Source organism: Dermacentor andersoni, chromosome 7 (genome assembly GCF_023375885.2).
Source record: "Dermacentor andersoni chromosome 7, qqDerAnde1_hic_scaffold, whole genome shotgun sequence".
NCBI lineage: Eukaryota > Metazoa > Arthropoda > Arachnida > Ixodida > Ixodidae > Dermacentor > Dermacentor andersoni.
In genome coordinates, this window is record NC_092820.1 from 1545341 (window position 1) to 1558674 (window position 13334).

General features: G+C 46.5%; 1 protein-coding gene across 5 annotated transcripts in view; it reads left to right on the forward strand.

Moving 5' to 3' along the window:
* The window catches only part of LOC126535674 (uncharacterized), a 372872-nt gene that overhangs the window by 153431 nt on the left and 206107 nt on the right, over positions 1-13334 (forward strand). For all 5 annotated transcript variants that reach the window (XM_055073269.2, XM_050182479.3, XM_055073268.2 and 2 more), the window contains exon 10: positions 8967-10286. In XM_055073269.2, the coding sequence (XP_054929244.1) occupies positions 8967-10286 (1320 nt within the window). The remainder of the gene's footprint in view (positions 1-8966; positions 10287-13334) is intronic.

Genomic DNA, 13334 nt, shown 5'->3' on the forward strand with positions numbered 1-13334 from the left:
ATTCTCATTCACAATGGCAGCCCTGTTCAGTTTTTCCTCGGCTTCTTCAAGTCTCTTTTCCACTACCTTCTGTGCATCACACTTTCTGTTTAGCTCATTTTTGAGCTTTTGTACCTGCTTGAGAATTCTTCCTGGAAAGCCTCCATTTTCTGCAGCCTAGTATCGACATCACATTGTGTGCCGATTGATTCAATGCCCTCTCCTTTCTCATCCGCCTCCTCATCTACCTTGAGGCACCCCCCGCGCACTGCGTGCTTTCCCGGCTTTCTCGCCATGTATTGCACGGCTTTTTGCAAATACTATTATAATGTAATAATGCTACTACTGATGCAAATACTATAATACTATATCAATGCAGAGCACGTGCCTTTTAGCAAAAACCGATGCGCAAAATTTCGCGAAGCAACTCTCACCACTGTTTCAAAAGCAATCAATGCCGTGGAGACCGAAGGTATGACACACTCTTGCACGTGCTCAACCACGGCCATGCTCTCACTTTCCTAGCAAAATACGCAAAGTAAAACCACTATTACTGTATTTGCGCGATTCTAAGCACCCCCCCCCTCTATTTTTGCGAGAAAATTGGGAAAAAGTTTCCCTGCGAATCTAAGCACCCCCCTATTTGTTAGGAAGAGCGCGTAGCCAAGGCCGCCAAGCGCGCTTGACTCACTCTGTTATCGAGCCTGAGCCATCGGAGTCCCGAGGTGGCACGGCGTCCGCGGCGCGAGTACGGTGTATACAGTTTGACTGTATGGCTGTACGGCGAAAGCTGCAGAAAGCGTACCCATCAACCATTCCAAAGTGGATTTCGGACGCTTGAAAGTGGGTCCAAGTGGACGTTGTCGTCAAATCATTTAAGAGTGCTCGATCGCAAACCACTTCGAGCGAACGGAAGACGACCTGCTGTGGGACACCCAGAGCGGTGGTTCAAGCGGTGCGACGAACTCGAGCGGCACTGATAGGGACTGAGCATCCGACACAAGCGGAGGGTTCTCACTCTGCACCGATTTTTCTTTTGAAGGTTTGCAAAATAAAATCTTAATTCTCGCACCCATCTCGTCGTGATGTCGCAGCGAAAAGAGGGAGGGGGGTCATTCTAGATTTTTCGAATCTAAGCACCCCCCTCACTTTTGGCATCGCGATCGTGAAGAAAAGGGGGTACTTAGAATCGAGTAAATACGGTAGCTATTAGTCTTGCCACTTCCACGCTACCATTTAAAGACTACATGGTATCAATCGTCACTTACAGCGCATACATAGACGAGGGACAAAAAAGGATGACGAAGACAAGCGCTGACTTGCAACTGATATTTATTATGAGAAACACGTATATATATACTGGGACACCAAGACAAAAGTGCCCCCTACAAAGCAACAACCCGACATGTGTTGCATTCAAAATTCATGACCTAAGATGAACGAGAGCACATGTGCGACCTCAGAAAAACCAGTTCTTTGTCTGTTAATGCAATTGATGGCTTGCTAACTGAGTCACCATCGGCAATTGCTGCTGCTTTGATGATAAGTATGGTGCATTCATTGGAATGCCTAGCTAAGATAGTGGTTTCTTCCCCGCTTTTCAAAGGAACCACTATGTTTTAACCACTTTTGTTAAAAATTGGCAAAAATCAAAAATATTCTGAAAACGAAACTATCACATTTACAGCTCTCTAACTCTGCAAGGAAAAATGATAACACAATTCTGTGAATTGAATCTGATAGTACATCTAAAGCACACAAAATTGACATGTCACACATGAATATGACAAAATTCAGTAATATGGAAATACAGCTTTTGCAGAACTCTTGTACACAACTGTTATATTCAGTTTCGTTATTCATTTCAGTTCTTTATTTCCCAGGGGGCGCTTCTGTTCTTCATTATATATATTGGTTGTATATGTTAAATAAACGGCTTTTTACTTTGAGACGGCTGGAGTCTGACTTCCACCTTCGATCGACACCACATTGGCGACAAAGATGTCGTGAACGTACCCCCAGCCCCGCTGCGCCGTCCGTATCCGCCCACCATGAGCTTCACCGGGCTTGCTCCGCCACCGTTTTTCCTTCCGACGCCCGGCCATCCCTCATTGCCATGGGAGCAGTGGGAGCAGATGTTCAACGTGCAGTTGCTGGCATCCGGAGCCGCCGCATTCAAGCCGGAGCAACGCAAGGCTATTCTTTTGCATTGTTTGGGGGCTGAGGACCAGCGTACTTATCAGAGGCTACATGCAGGGACCAGCGCCGCAGCACCGGCCGCGCCAAGTGCCGCAGCACGCGCCGATGACAAGTCTGTCGTGGCCCCTCCTGGCGAATACGACTCTGCACTCGCCGCACTACGGCACCAGTTTTCGACATCGCGCAATGTTATCATTGAGTGTCATTGCTTTCACCGCCGCAGCCAACACACAGGCGAGTCCGTTCATGACTCTGTTGCCGCTCTACGGGAGCTAGCGTCACATTGTTCGTTTGCCTCGCAAGATGATGCTCTGCGGGATCAATTCGTTGCCGGCGTAGCTTCCACTCGCGTACATGAGCGGTTACTGCTCGAGGGTTCCACACTTTCATTCAAGAATTCTGTTCGAATTGCACTTCAGTTTGAGCAGGCGGCTGAAGAGCTATAGGAGCTTTCTGCTTCAGTCGAAGCAATTTTATTGCCGCAGCATCGAAAACCATCGTCGCATCCTTCGAAAAAAAGGAATTCACAATCGGCAGCTACCTTAGAGCAGAATTTAACGAGGAGCGCGGGCGGCTCACGTGCGTTGCAGTGGAACCGCCTCCCTGAGTGGAACCGAGAACAGAGTAGTCGCTCCGCTTCGCCACATTGTTTCCGGTGCGGCTCGTGAGACCGCATTGCGTCAGCGCCGCAGTGCCCAGCACATGGCAAGACTTGTTCGTTTTGCGGTCTCAAGGGCCACTCTCAAAGGGTATGCAACTGCAAGCTAACCCAAATGCAAGGCCGAGTCCGTGAAGTTGAATTTCATGAAGATGTTTCGTCATCCAGCAGTGCTGAGAAAGTTTTGACTGTGCAACGTTCTGCGCGTAGCGGAATTCATATTCAAGTGCAAGTAACGAATGTCACTTTGACATTCCTCGTTGATTCAGGGTCGTCTGTTTCAATCCTGTCGGAGCAAGAATTCAGTCGATATTTTCAGAGCATTCCGCTCCTGCCTGCTCCGCATGTTAGTCTGACTACTCTCAACAGCCGATTCCAGTGCTAGGTTGTTTCCAGGCAGACGCTCGGTTTAAAGGCCGCACAGCGTCGCTATGTTTTTATGTTGTTCACTGAGGAACTTCTCTGATCAGTCTTGACTGCATTAAAGCCTTGGATCTTCGCATTGAGGGTTCTGCTCTCAAGTGCTTATACACGTCCGTTGCTCCGCAGCCGACTGTTGTTGACACGCTATCCTGTTCTATTCCCACACCGTCAAGGATGCAGCCCCGTAACAAACCTCTTCCGCCAGCCTTAGCACATGAGTTCAGTTCACTTTTCAGTCCAGAGTTGGGTCTTGCTAAGGGGTTCACGCATCGCATCAAGACACGGCAAGGCATGCTGCCTGTAACTTCGAAGCTTCGCCGTCTGCCGTATTCTCTCCGGTCACCAGTATCAAATGAGCTTCAGAGGTTGCTGAGCCTTGACATCATCGAGCGGATCGATGCTTCTGAATGGGTGTCCCCCATTGTTGTTGTTAACAAGAAAGATGGTAGCATCAGGATATGCGTAGACCTTCGAGAGCCGAACAAAGCTATTGTTCCAGACAATTCCCATTGCCCCATACAGAGGAGCTGCTTAACGCTTTGGTAGGCACTACACACTTCTCCAAACTTGACTTGGCTTCCGCTTACCATCAGGTTCTCTTGCACCCTGACAGCAGGGATCTGGCAGGTTTCATCACTCATGATGGCTATTTCCGTTTTAAAAGAGTTTGCTTTGGGTTGGTTTCTGCCCCAGCGGCATTTCGAAGATGATGGCGAAAATCCTTGACCGCTGCCCTAGCGTGTTGTTCTACATTGATGATGTCATCATTTTTGGCAAGACCGCAGAAGAACACCTTTCAAACTTGAAGACCGTGCTGCAAAAGATCAAGAATGCAGGTCTGAAACTGAACAACAAATGGCTTTTCAATGTTCCAGAACTTGCCTTTCTAGGGCACAAGGTTACTGCACGTGGTATCTCGCCACTTCCAGAGAAAGTAGACTCCATAGTTAACACACCAGTGCCAACTGATGTGGCCACCCTTCGTTCGTTCCTGGGTCTCGTAGAATACTACTCCAAGTTTGTTCCACACTTGGCACAAGTGGTTGAGCCTATGAGAGTCTTACTTCACAAAAATGAGCCATTCATCTGGTCTGTCGAAGCAGACAGCAGTTTCCGGAGGGTCAAGAAAATTCTTTCGTCGAGTACAGTCCTCCAGATGTTCGATCCGTCATTGCCAGTCATTGTGGCGTCTGACAGTGGGCTGGGAGCAGCCCTGCAGCAACAAAGTGGCCGCGAGTTCCGCACAGTCACTTTCGCATCTCGTACACTGTCACCTGCAAAGAGAAAATATTCAGTCGGTGAACGAGAAGCTCTCGCGTGCATTTTGGCGTGTGAGCGATGGCACACATACCTGTGGGGTCGCCATTTCACAATTCGAACAGACCACCAGGCACTGGTGTCCTTGCTGTCGTCACAAGGACATGGAAGACGCCCACTCCGAATCGCAAGCTGGAGTGCATGACTGCCTTGCTACAATTTCACTGTTGAATACCGCAAGGGGTCCACAAACACTGTAGCAGATGCACTTTCTCGGCTACCAGCACCTACCTCGGAGGCAGAGATTGCTAAGGAGGAAGAAATTGTCTCGTTCATTGAACCAGCCTGCGTGACTAAGGAGAAGTTCAGGCAGGCCGCCCTCGATGACAGTTGCCTGGAAACCGTCAAGTCATTCGTGCTGAGTTCCTGGTCGCCAAAGAAGTCCATACCAGAAGAGGCGAAACCATTCTACGCCATTCAGGAAGAACTTTCTGTTGTCAATAACCTGCTTCTGCGTGGAGAGGGCCTCGTTGTTCCGTCCTCCCTCACGGCTCAGATCATCGGCACCGCGCACGAGATACATCCGGGTATCATGCGCACGAAGGCGCGACTGCGTGAGCAGTTCTGGTGGCCACGAATGGATAAGCAAGTGGAAATGGCAGTAAAAAACTGCGATATCTGCCTAGAGGCAGATAAGTCCGCCAAAACATCACCAGCACCGTTGCAACCTGTTGAATGGCCTCAGCGACCGTGGCCAAAGCTTGGCCTAGGCATTGTTGGTCCTTTGGAGTATGCAGCTTACTACAGCAGATTTGCTGTAACGCTTGTTGACTACCATTCTAAATGGCCAGAGGTGTATTTTTGCAGCGAAGTGTCCACGAGCACCGTGAAAGACTTTTTAACAAGTGTTTTTGCCCGTGAAGGCTACCCGGAAGAGATCGTTTGTGACAATGGACCTCAGTTCACTTTGCATGAGTTCATAACTTTCCTGCAAAACAGAGGCATCAGTCTCACATTCTTCAGTATACTACCCCCAAGCGAATGGGCAAATAGAACGTTTTAATCGCACATTGAAGAATTTCATTCAAGTTTCACTCCTCGAAAGACGACCACTCCGGCAAGCTGTCACAGAATACCTTGCCATTTACCGCTGTACTCCGCATGCCACCACAGGGGTCGCCCCAGCAGTCCTGCTGCATGGTAGAATGCCCCGAACCAGGCTGGATGTCGTGGGTTTCTCAGCAGCAGCATTTGCTGAAGACCCCGCCAAGGAGTTCGCGCGACTTCGTCAAAGGGTTAGCCGTCAGCAGCAAAGCAGCAAGCACTACAAGGACAAAAGGAGAGCCGCCAAAAAGACGAAGATAGCCGTAGGCGATTTTGTCCGTATCAAAAAACCGTCCGTTCGGTTCAAGGAAGACTGCGCCTTTTCTTCACCAACTGAGGTGATCAAGAAAAGGGGACCAGCCTCTTTCCGACTTGGAGATGGCCGTACGTGGAATGCCTCCAAGCTTTCCAGGGTTCTGGAGAGGGGCACCTGGAAACCAGGCCCACCTGCCACGCCGCAGCTGCGGTCTCCTGATGCGCTGCAGCCCACCACGTCGCAGCTTCCTGATGTGCTGCAACCTGCCACACCGCAGCCGCGGTCTCCTGAGGCGCTGCAGCCTGCCACGCCGCAGCCACTGTCTCCCGATGTGCTGCAGCCTGCCGTGCTACAGCCTCCTTCTCCCAGGACGCAGGCACTGTCTCCTGGCATACCGCAGCAGCAGTCAACAAGCCCGTCGCCAGTGCGACGTCTAACGCGGCCGACCCGAGAGCGCCGGCCACCGGCCTGGCTCCAAGACTATCAGACCAATTAGTTGGCGGTCTGACATTGTGTACATAGGTTGCAAATATGTGTAAATAAGCGCAGTGTGCATGCTTTGGGGTTTTCCTTAATAATACTTACTAACAACTAACCACTAAAAATAAGGGAGGGAGTACGTTATATTCAGTTTCGTCATTCATTTCAGTTCTTTATTCCCCAGGGGGCGCTTCTGTTCTTCATTATATATATTGGTTGTATATGTTAAATGAACGGCTTTTTACTTCGGGATGGCTGGAGTCTGACTTCCACCTGCGATCAACACCACAACAACGTAACAAATTCATGTAAGATATAAATTGACATAACGAATTTGGCCACTTTGAATGATCTAATTGATGCCATTTACAAAACCGCAATATCTGTTTGATGCTGAGCTATCAATTTGTAAACTTCGCGTGCCTACTTTTTTCTAACTTCCGAATTTTTGAAAATTTTTTTCCCTAGTTTAGGTCCTAAATCAAAATTCCGCTTCCAACAGCCACTAGAATTTAACTTTGTCTCTCAAATGCAATAAATTTCATTAAGATTGGTCCGGGGGTTATCACAGAAATGTATTTTTGCATTTTACATGTATTTGAATAGGCTGCGTCAGAGTTGGGCTCGAGCTAAAGGTTCGTCTTAATTCACGAGGACGTGTCTTCATGTCATGGCAATCATGCCATAACATGAAGCCGTGTGCAGTCTAGTCCCAAATGAAAGAATGCTGCACACACTGTTAATTGGGGAAAGACAAATGTTCCTTCTAAATGCATCCTTCATGCTCTCAGTGGCACTTTTCATCTAATTATAGTAATTGAGAAGTTGATTCATTAATACTCACTAATTTCATATTTTCATATTTCATATTTTCATATTTTCAATGTTTGGCCAAAGTTTCGTTTTTGTTATATATAAATGATATTGTCACTAACCTCATTGTTAAAACCAGGCTTTACACTGAAGATTGCATGCTGTACAATGAAACGACAACCAAAGAAGACCAACTTAGGTTAAACAGGGACTGTAATTAAGTAGTGCAATAATGTAAACAATGGCAACAATGGCAAATGTGCGTTAATTTTGAAAAGAGAGTATATATGTGCATAACATTAAACAAAGAAGCCACTACTACATCACTATGGCACAGAAAACGCTTTTTTGTCAGAGGTAATACAATATTGACACGTGGACTTGTTTATCTTTTATGGGTGAGTGCTTTTCACTGTTTAACAAATGTTATCGCTCAGCGCGGGACATGCATGTATCGGAAGTTTCTTGAATGTTATCGATGGTTCGGTTGTCATCGAAGTGTGTGTAATCTAATTGCATGTGCGACCCGAATTGTATAGAACTTTCTGGAAGACACGTGGGCACCACTAATTACTCTGGAACCTTCGATGATTTGTGTAAAAAGCCAACGCTCTTGGCGGGTAGATCAGATTTTCGCTGATTGCCGACTGTGTCTGCCGCTATCGCCACTCTTTGAGTAAAAGCTGCTTTTGAGGACACAGGTTCGGCCTGTAAAACGCTAGTTTCATAATTCCTAGTGCCACCGCAAGTTCTTTTTTCTAAGATGCTTAATAAAATCCTCCACACGAACAGTACACATACCAAACACTCATCCACCCCATATTAGAATATGCTGTAAGTATATGGGACCCATTCAATAAAGCTAGAAAGCTTACAAAAGAAAAGCTGTTCAATTCATCTACACTACATATGGGTGCATTTTAATTACTTCGTATCTCGGAGCGGCTAATCATGTATGTCGTTTCAAATTCTATCTTCAGCTAATAAGTAGGGATTACAACATTGACACATCCCACCTTCTTATCTATACAACAGGTTACGCTAGCAGACACACTCGCTAGCTGTAACTCTACTTAATACATGTGTCAACTGCTTCAAGTATTCATTTTTTCCTAGAACCATCGTAGATTGGAATAAGCTGGCCTTTACGGCTGTAATACAGGACTCATTATCACTTTTTTCGTCATATCTTTAATGAAAAGCATTCTGTGCTTGCTGAGATTGCTTGTGATGTCACTGTTTGACTACGATTTGAAAATCGCTGAACTAATGTTGCTTAACTTCTTTGTTTTTGGGATATAATAAATGAGTTTTGCACCAAGACCACATACACAACGAAGGACACAACACGGGCATTTTCTTGTGTGTGTGGTCTTGGCTCAACACTCATTTATTATGTCGGATAACCAACTAGCCCAGAAGTTCACTCTTCTAAAGTTTGTTTTTGTGGATTGGTGGTTTTTTAAGCACTTGTGTAAAGAAAATTTTGAGTGCAGCTCACCCTTTTTTGTACTTATTCTGTTTTGTGTACTTATTCGTGTACCACACTGCTAAGATCTTGTATAAGGTCGCAGTATATATAAATGAATGAAAATATTTGATTCAAGAATGATGGGGCATCCACTTTGTTTGTGCCATGTCTACACTTGTTCCTTTTATATTTCTTTGAAATTTTTTATTCAAAGCTTGGCTACATGTGTTTTAACATGCTGTCTTTGATGCTTTATAGATGGCAGCGTTTCTTGAAATGTGCCACAAATTTTTCTGTTTTATTCTTGTTTATTCGTTTTTCTGCAGGCTTGCATCAAAAAGCCTTATAAGACTGCAAGAACATTGGAAAGCACGAAAGCAATCTCAGAATTAGAAAATGCCACTGCAAGTTGCAACAGCACCAGTTCTAAGCCTGAAATTACATGGGTCCAAGTTTTGAAAGAACCTGCCACGAAAACCATAACGAAACCTCTCCAGCCCAGCCTCACTAGCGATTCCACAGCCACCATGCGCAAGCAGTGTCCCAGTTTTTCAATCACATCAATAGTGACTTGCACAACACCTTCCTCTTCGAGTTGTACAGCAGCCAACAATATGCCTGCCACGTCAAGCTCAAGCAGCACCATCTCTGTGCCAGTAATTCACGTCGTGGCAAGTGGCGGCACCTCAAAGCCAACATCGATGGCGAGTCCCTTTACAGGAGGTGCACAGGTATCATACAGACCGGCGGCACAGGTGGCTCCACGTCCTCGCCTGCCACTCCTGCTTCCCGCACCACCACGACCGGGCTCGACAGTGGCTGCAGGCAATGCAAGAGCACCCAAGATGCCCACACTGCGATTCCAGTCCATGAGTCCACAGAACCTGACGGTGGTACCGAGTCTCTACTGCACAATCCAATTGACTCAGAATTCTGGCAACATGAGTGACACACAGCTGAAATCGCTTGTCAGTCATCTGGTCCAGAAGCGTGCCGAGGAGCTGCAGAAAATGGGCAGTGGGCAAACCATTGTGCTCCAGGCACCGCTAATCCCGCCGTCAGTACAGGCATCGAATACCGTGCAGTTACCCAGCTTGCCCTCCCAGGTGACAGCCAAACAGCGACTGGTCTTGAGCTTGCCAGAGACGGTCACCACGAGTGTTCAAGCAACAACAGTGCCGCTCACATCTGTGCTGCCGGTGCCTTTGAACACTGCAGCAAGAGAGGCAGTTGGGTCAGAGCCAATTCCCACAGATTTGGTACTGGCGGTGCTCGAAGATTGTGACCCAGCACCAGTGACCCCAGTTCAGCATAGTGTTATGACGAGGAGCTTGCTTCGCACCGGTCCAAAGATTGCAAGTGTCACAAGCTTGGCTGTTGGGGCTGGGGAACAACAAGAGTCATTGCAGGAAACCATGTGCACTGACCCAACTTTGGTGCCAGCTTCTGCTGAGCTTGGAGTTGTGACACCAATTGCAACACAAGTGGTTGCACGCGAAGTAGCCAGTGTTCCTGTTTTGAGTTATGCAAGCAGACAGTGCACAGTCATTTCTGGCATGCCCAAAATGGATACTGCAAGAGCAATTGCACCAAAATTGGAACCAGGTGCAGTGCACTTGCCCCTTGAAGCAAGGAGAGCAAGCACGGTGAGTTTCAATTTGCTTACCTTTGCTTCACTGATGTGACATCTTTGGTTTTGTAAAAGAAATACTATACTTATTTTTGATGTTTCATTAGCACAGGCCACTATGTTCTTCCTTCCCGGCGAGCATTAAATTAAGCCTGTACAGTATGTGCCTAATTTGTAGGAAGCTTGATACACACTGAAGCCTACCAGAGAATTGTCTCCTACAACACTAGATAGAAAGGAAATTACTTCTGGAGATGACAGAGGGGTTGATGGCTATTGTGTTCCTTCCCCAACCTGTTCACCAACTTTCGGGTGTCAACCGCACACTGGGCAGTTTACGGTGCGAAGCAGCCTTTTTTCTTGTCTAGCCTGCTGCTATGTGACAGGAAAACGGAAGGGCATTGGCAATGAGTGCACTTTCAGCACTTGAGGTTTTGTATTCACATTTCTTTAGGCTGATTGAAACAGTAAAATCTCAATTCAGTCAAACCCCGATTTAATGAAATTCTCTGTGTACCGTATTTACTCGCATAATGATTGCACTCGCTTAATGATCACACCCTTGAATTTTGTTGTCAAAATTCTATTTTTTTATTTCCCATGTAATGATCGCACTCCGAACTTGCCACAGCAATATGTCATGTGCCAAGTCTAGCTAATATTGATCGCGCTTACCATCTGTCGAATGCTACACGAATGACTCTGCAAGACAAACCAAGTGGTCAGCATGCACCAAACATTCTTAAGTAGATGCCTCATTTCATTACTTTCATCACTTTCCGCACTTCCATGATTAAAAAAAAAGCTGCAACCAAACTTGCCTTTATTATGTGTAGGCTTTATAACGGTTGTGGTTAACAACAAAAAAGGCGCCTTTCGATTCTTCTCATCTGCACTCGTGAACACGCCACAAATTGTGAGTGGCAACGATAGTAGCCACGTTTACACTGATACGTTATAAGTGTACCCTATTCATACGCCGACGCTTGTAACACAGCTAAGATATTCACCCACCCTTAGCAGAAACATGCCTTATTAGGATAGTAGTGAAGACAGATGCCGCAGTTTCCGCAGCATGCTGGCCATGTGTTTCTATGTCACTGGCAGCTAAGCATGCCCATCTGTTTCTGTCCCCTCAAAGTGGACATGGCTACGTTATTGCTGCAAACTTGCAGATATTAATGATATTATTCATTACTGATATGGAAGAAACTGTTTCAATGCACGCAATGTACTCACGAGAAGAAAAAAAAATCACGTTCAGTGCGTTCGGCTTGCTCCGCCGGCCGCCATTTTTGTTTTGGTGTCCCGCAGCAAATGCCGGCCGAAAATTTTTTTGTCTTTTCGTGGGAAATTTAACCCACGTAATGATCGCACCCCTGATTTTGCGTCAATTCTTTTTACAAGAAAGTGCAATCATTATGCGAGTAAATACAGTAACAAATTATTCTCATTTCCCTTCCTTAGTTCCATTGAAAACCATGTATTTTTCTCACAATTAAAAAAAAAAATTTCGTTATACGGTTTTGATTTGACGAAGTTTTCAGCCATTTCAAGCATGTGCTTAGAGCCTGTATCGCCAGTAAATTTAGCAAAATACAATAAATATGTTGGCCGAGGCAAAGGGTATTTCAAATGTCCTTCCACATGAAAAGTTTGAGCAGCGAAAACGCCGTAAAAGCGTGCATCCTGGGATGTGGTAGGCAGGAAACAGTGATATGCAGGAAACACCGCTTTGCCATTTGTCGCATTGGTAAACAACTTGCAGAAACCGCTGGACATGCGGCATCTTGCACTGCTCAGAGAAACACAAGAGTGGATGATTCCTTCTGTGATGGGGAAGGAGTGGAGATGATCGTGCAGGGAAGAGGGGGGATGTATCCCCCATGGCGCACACGTCTGCTCTGAGGCAAGTGCAAAAGCGGAGTCGGAACAGTTGGTGCCCACTAAGTTGCTGCACGTGCTGATGATGATGCTTCAGTAATCTGAAGTTTACGAGACATTGGGTGAAGCATTAGCTCGTGCTGTACCAGTGAGTTCGTGGTCAAGTGAGATCTGTTAATGTTTGCCTGAGTGCACACAACACTGACAAAACTGCAGACCTTACTTCGTGTACAGTGCAGTCCACTTATAGCGATACCACGTATAACAATATATCGGTTATAACGATGGGTCAAGGTAACAGTGTCATTTTATGCATTAGGTCTGAAAAAAGGTTAGCAGTCACTGACCAATTCAAACGAAAAGAAAGACGTTTCGGAAGCCGTATGAGTTCCTTGTTCACAATGAGGCAGACAAGACGAGTAGTGGCATATTAAAAGCTAAGTTTGTGAGGTAATGACTGATTGTAGATCATTAGCATGCTTCCTGCTGCTCGGTTCATGGTCCCGGTTGTGTCAGATTTCATTCTTTGGCTAAGATTGCCGTGTTGTCCCGATCAATGTGACCTCCGAACATATGCGCATGCTCAGCAAGCGCACTAGAAGCGATATCTTCATTTCTGATGTCACGCTGGTGCTCCTCGAGTCGCCGTGTGAACTTGCCAGTTTCACCTATACAGTGCAGTCCACTTATAACGATACCACATATAAAGATATATCGGTTATAACGATGGGTCGACATGAGAGTGTCATTTTATGCATTAGGTCTATGGGGAAAAAAAACATTTATAACGATAGGTTATTCACCGCATATCGGATATAATGATCAAAATTTTGCAGTCTGGACGGCGTTTTCCGTGCCAAATAATCGTAACATTTGCGTTGCTTAGTTCCCTGAAACGAACGATGTCGAGACGAGCCGATGTTTACCTCCGTAAGTTCGTATCTGCCGCCATTACCGTGCAGCGCGTCTCGCCCCGCCCGCGCACGAGTAGGCGCAGCCAACGTTGGAACAGCGCGCCACAAGATGGCGCTAGCTGCTTCATGCGCATCGGCCGCAGTCGCTCCAATAGAGAGAGAAAGAAAAAAAGAAGCGACAAGCAAAGCGGCGCGGTGGCGCCCGTCCCGCGTCTCTCTCGCGATAGCAGGCTGACAACACCGAAGCAGCGTGCAACAAACGGTTC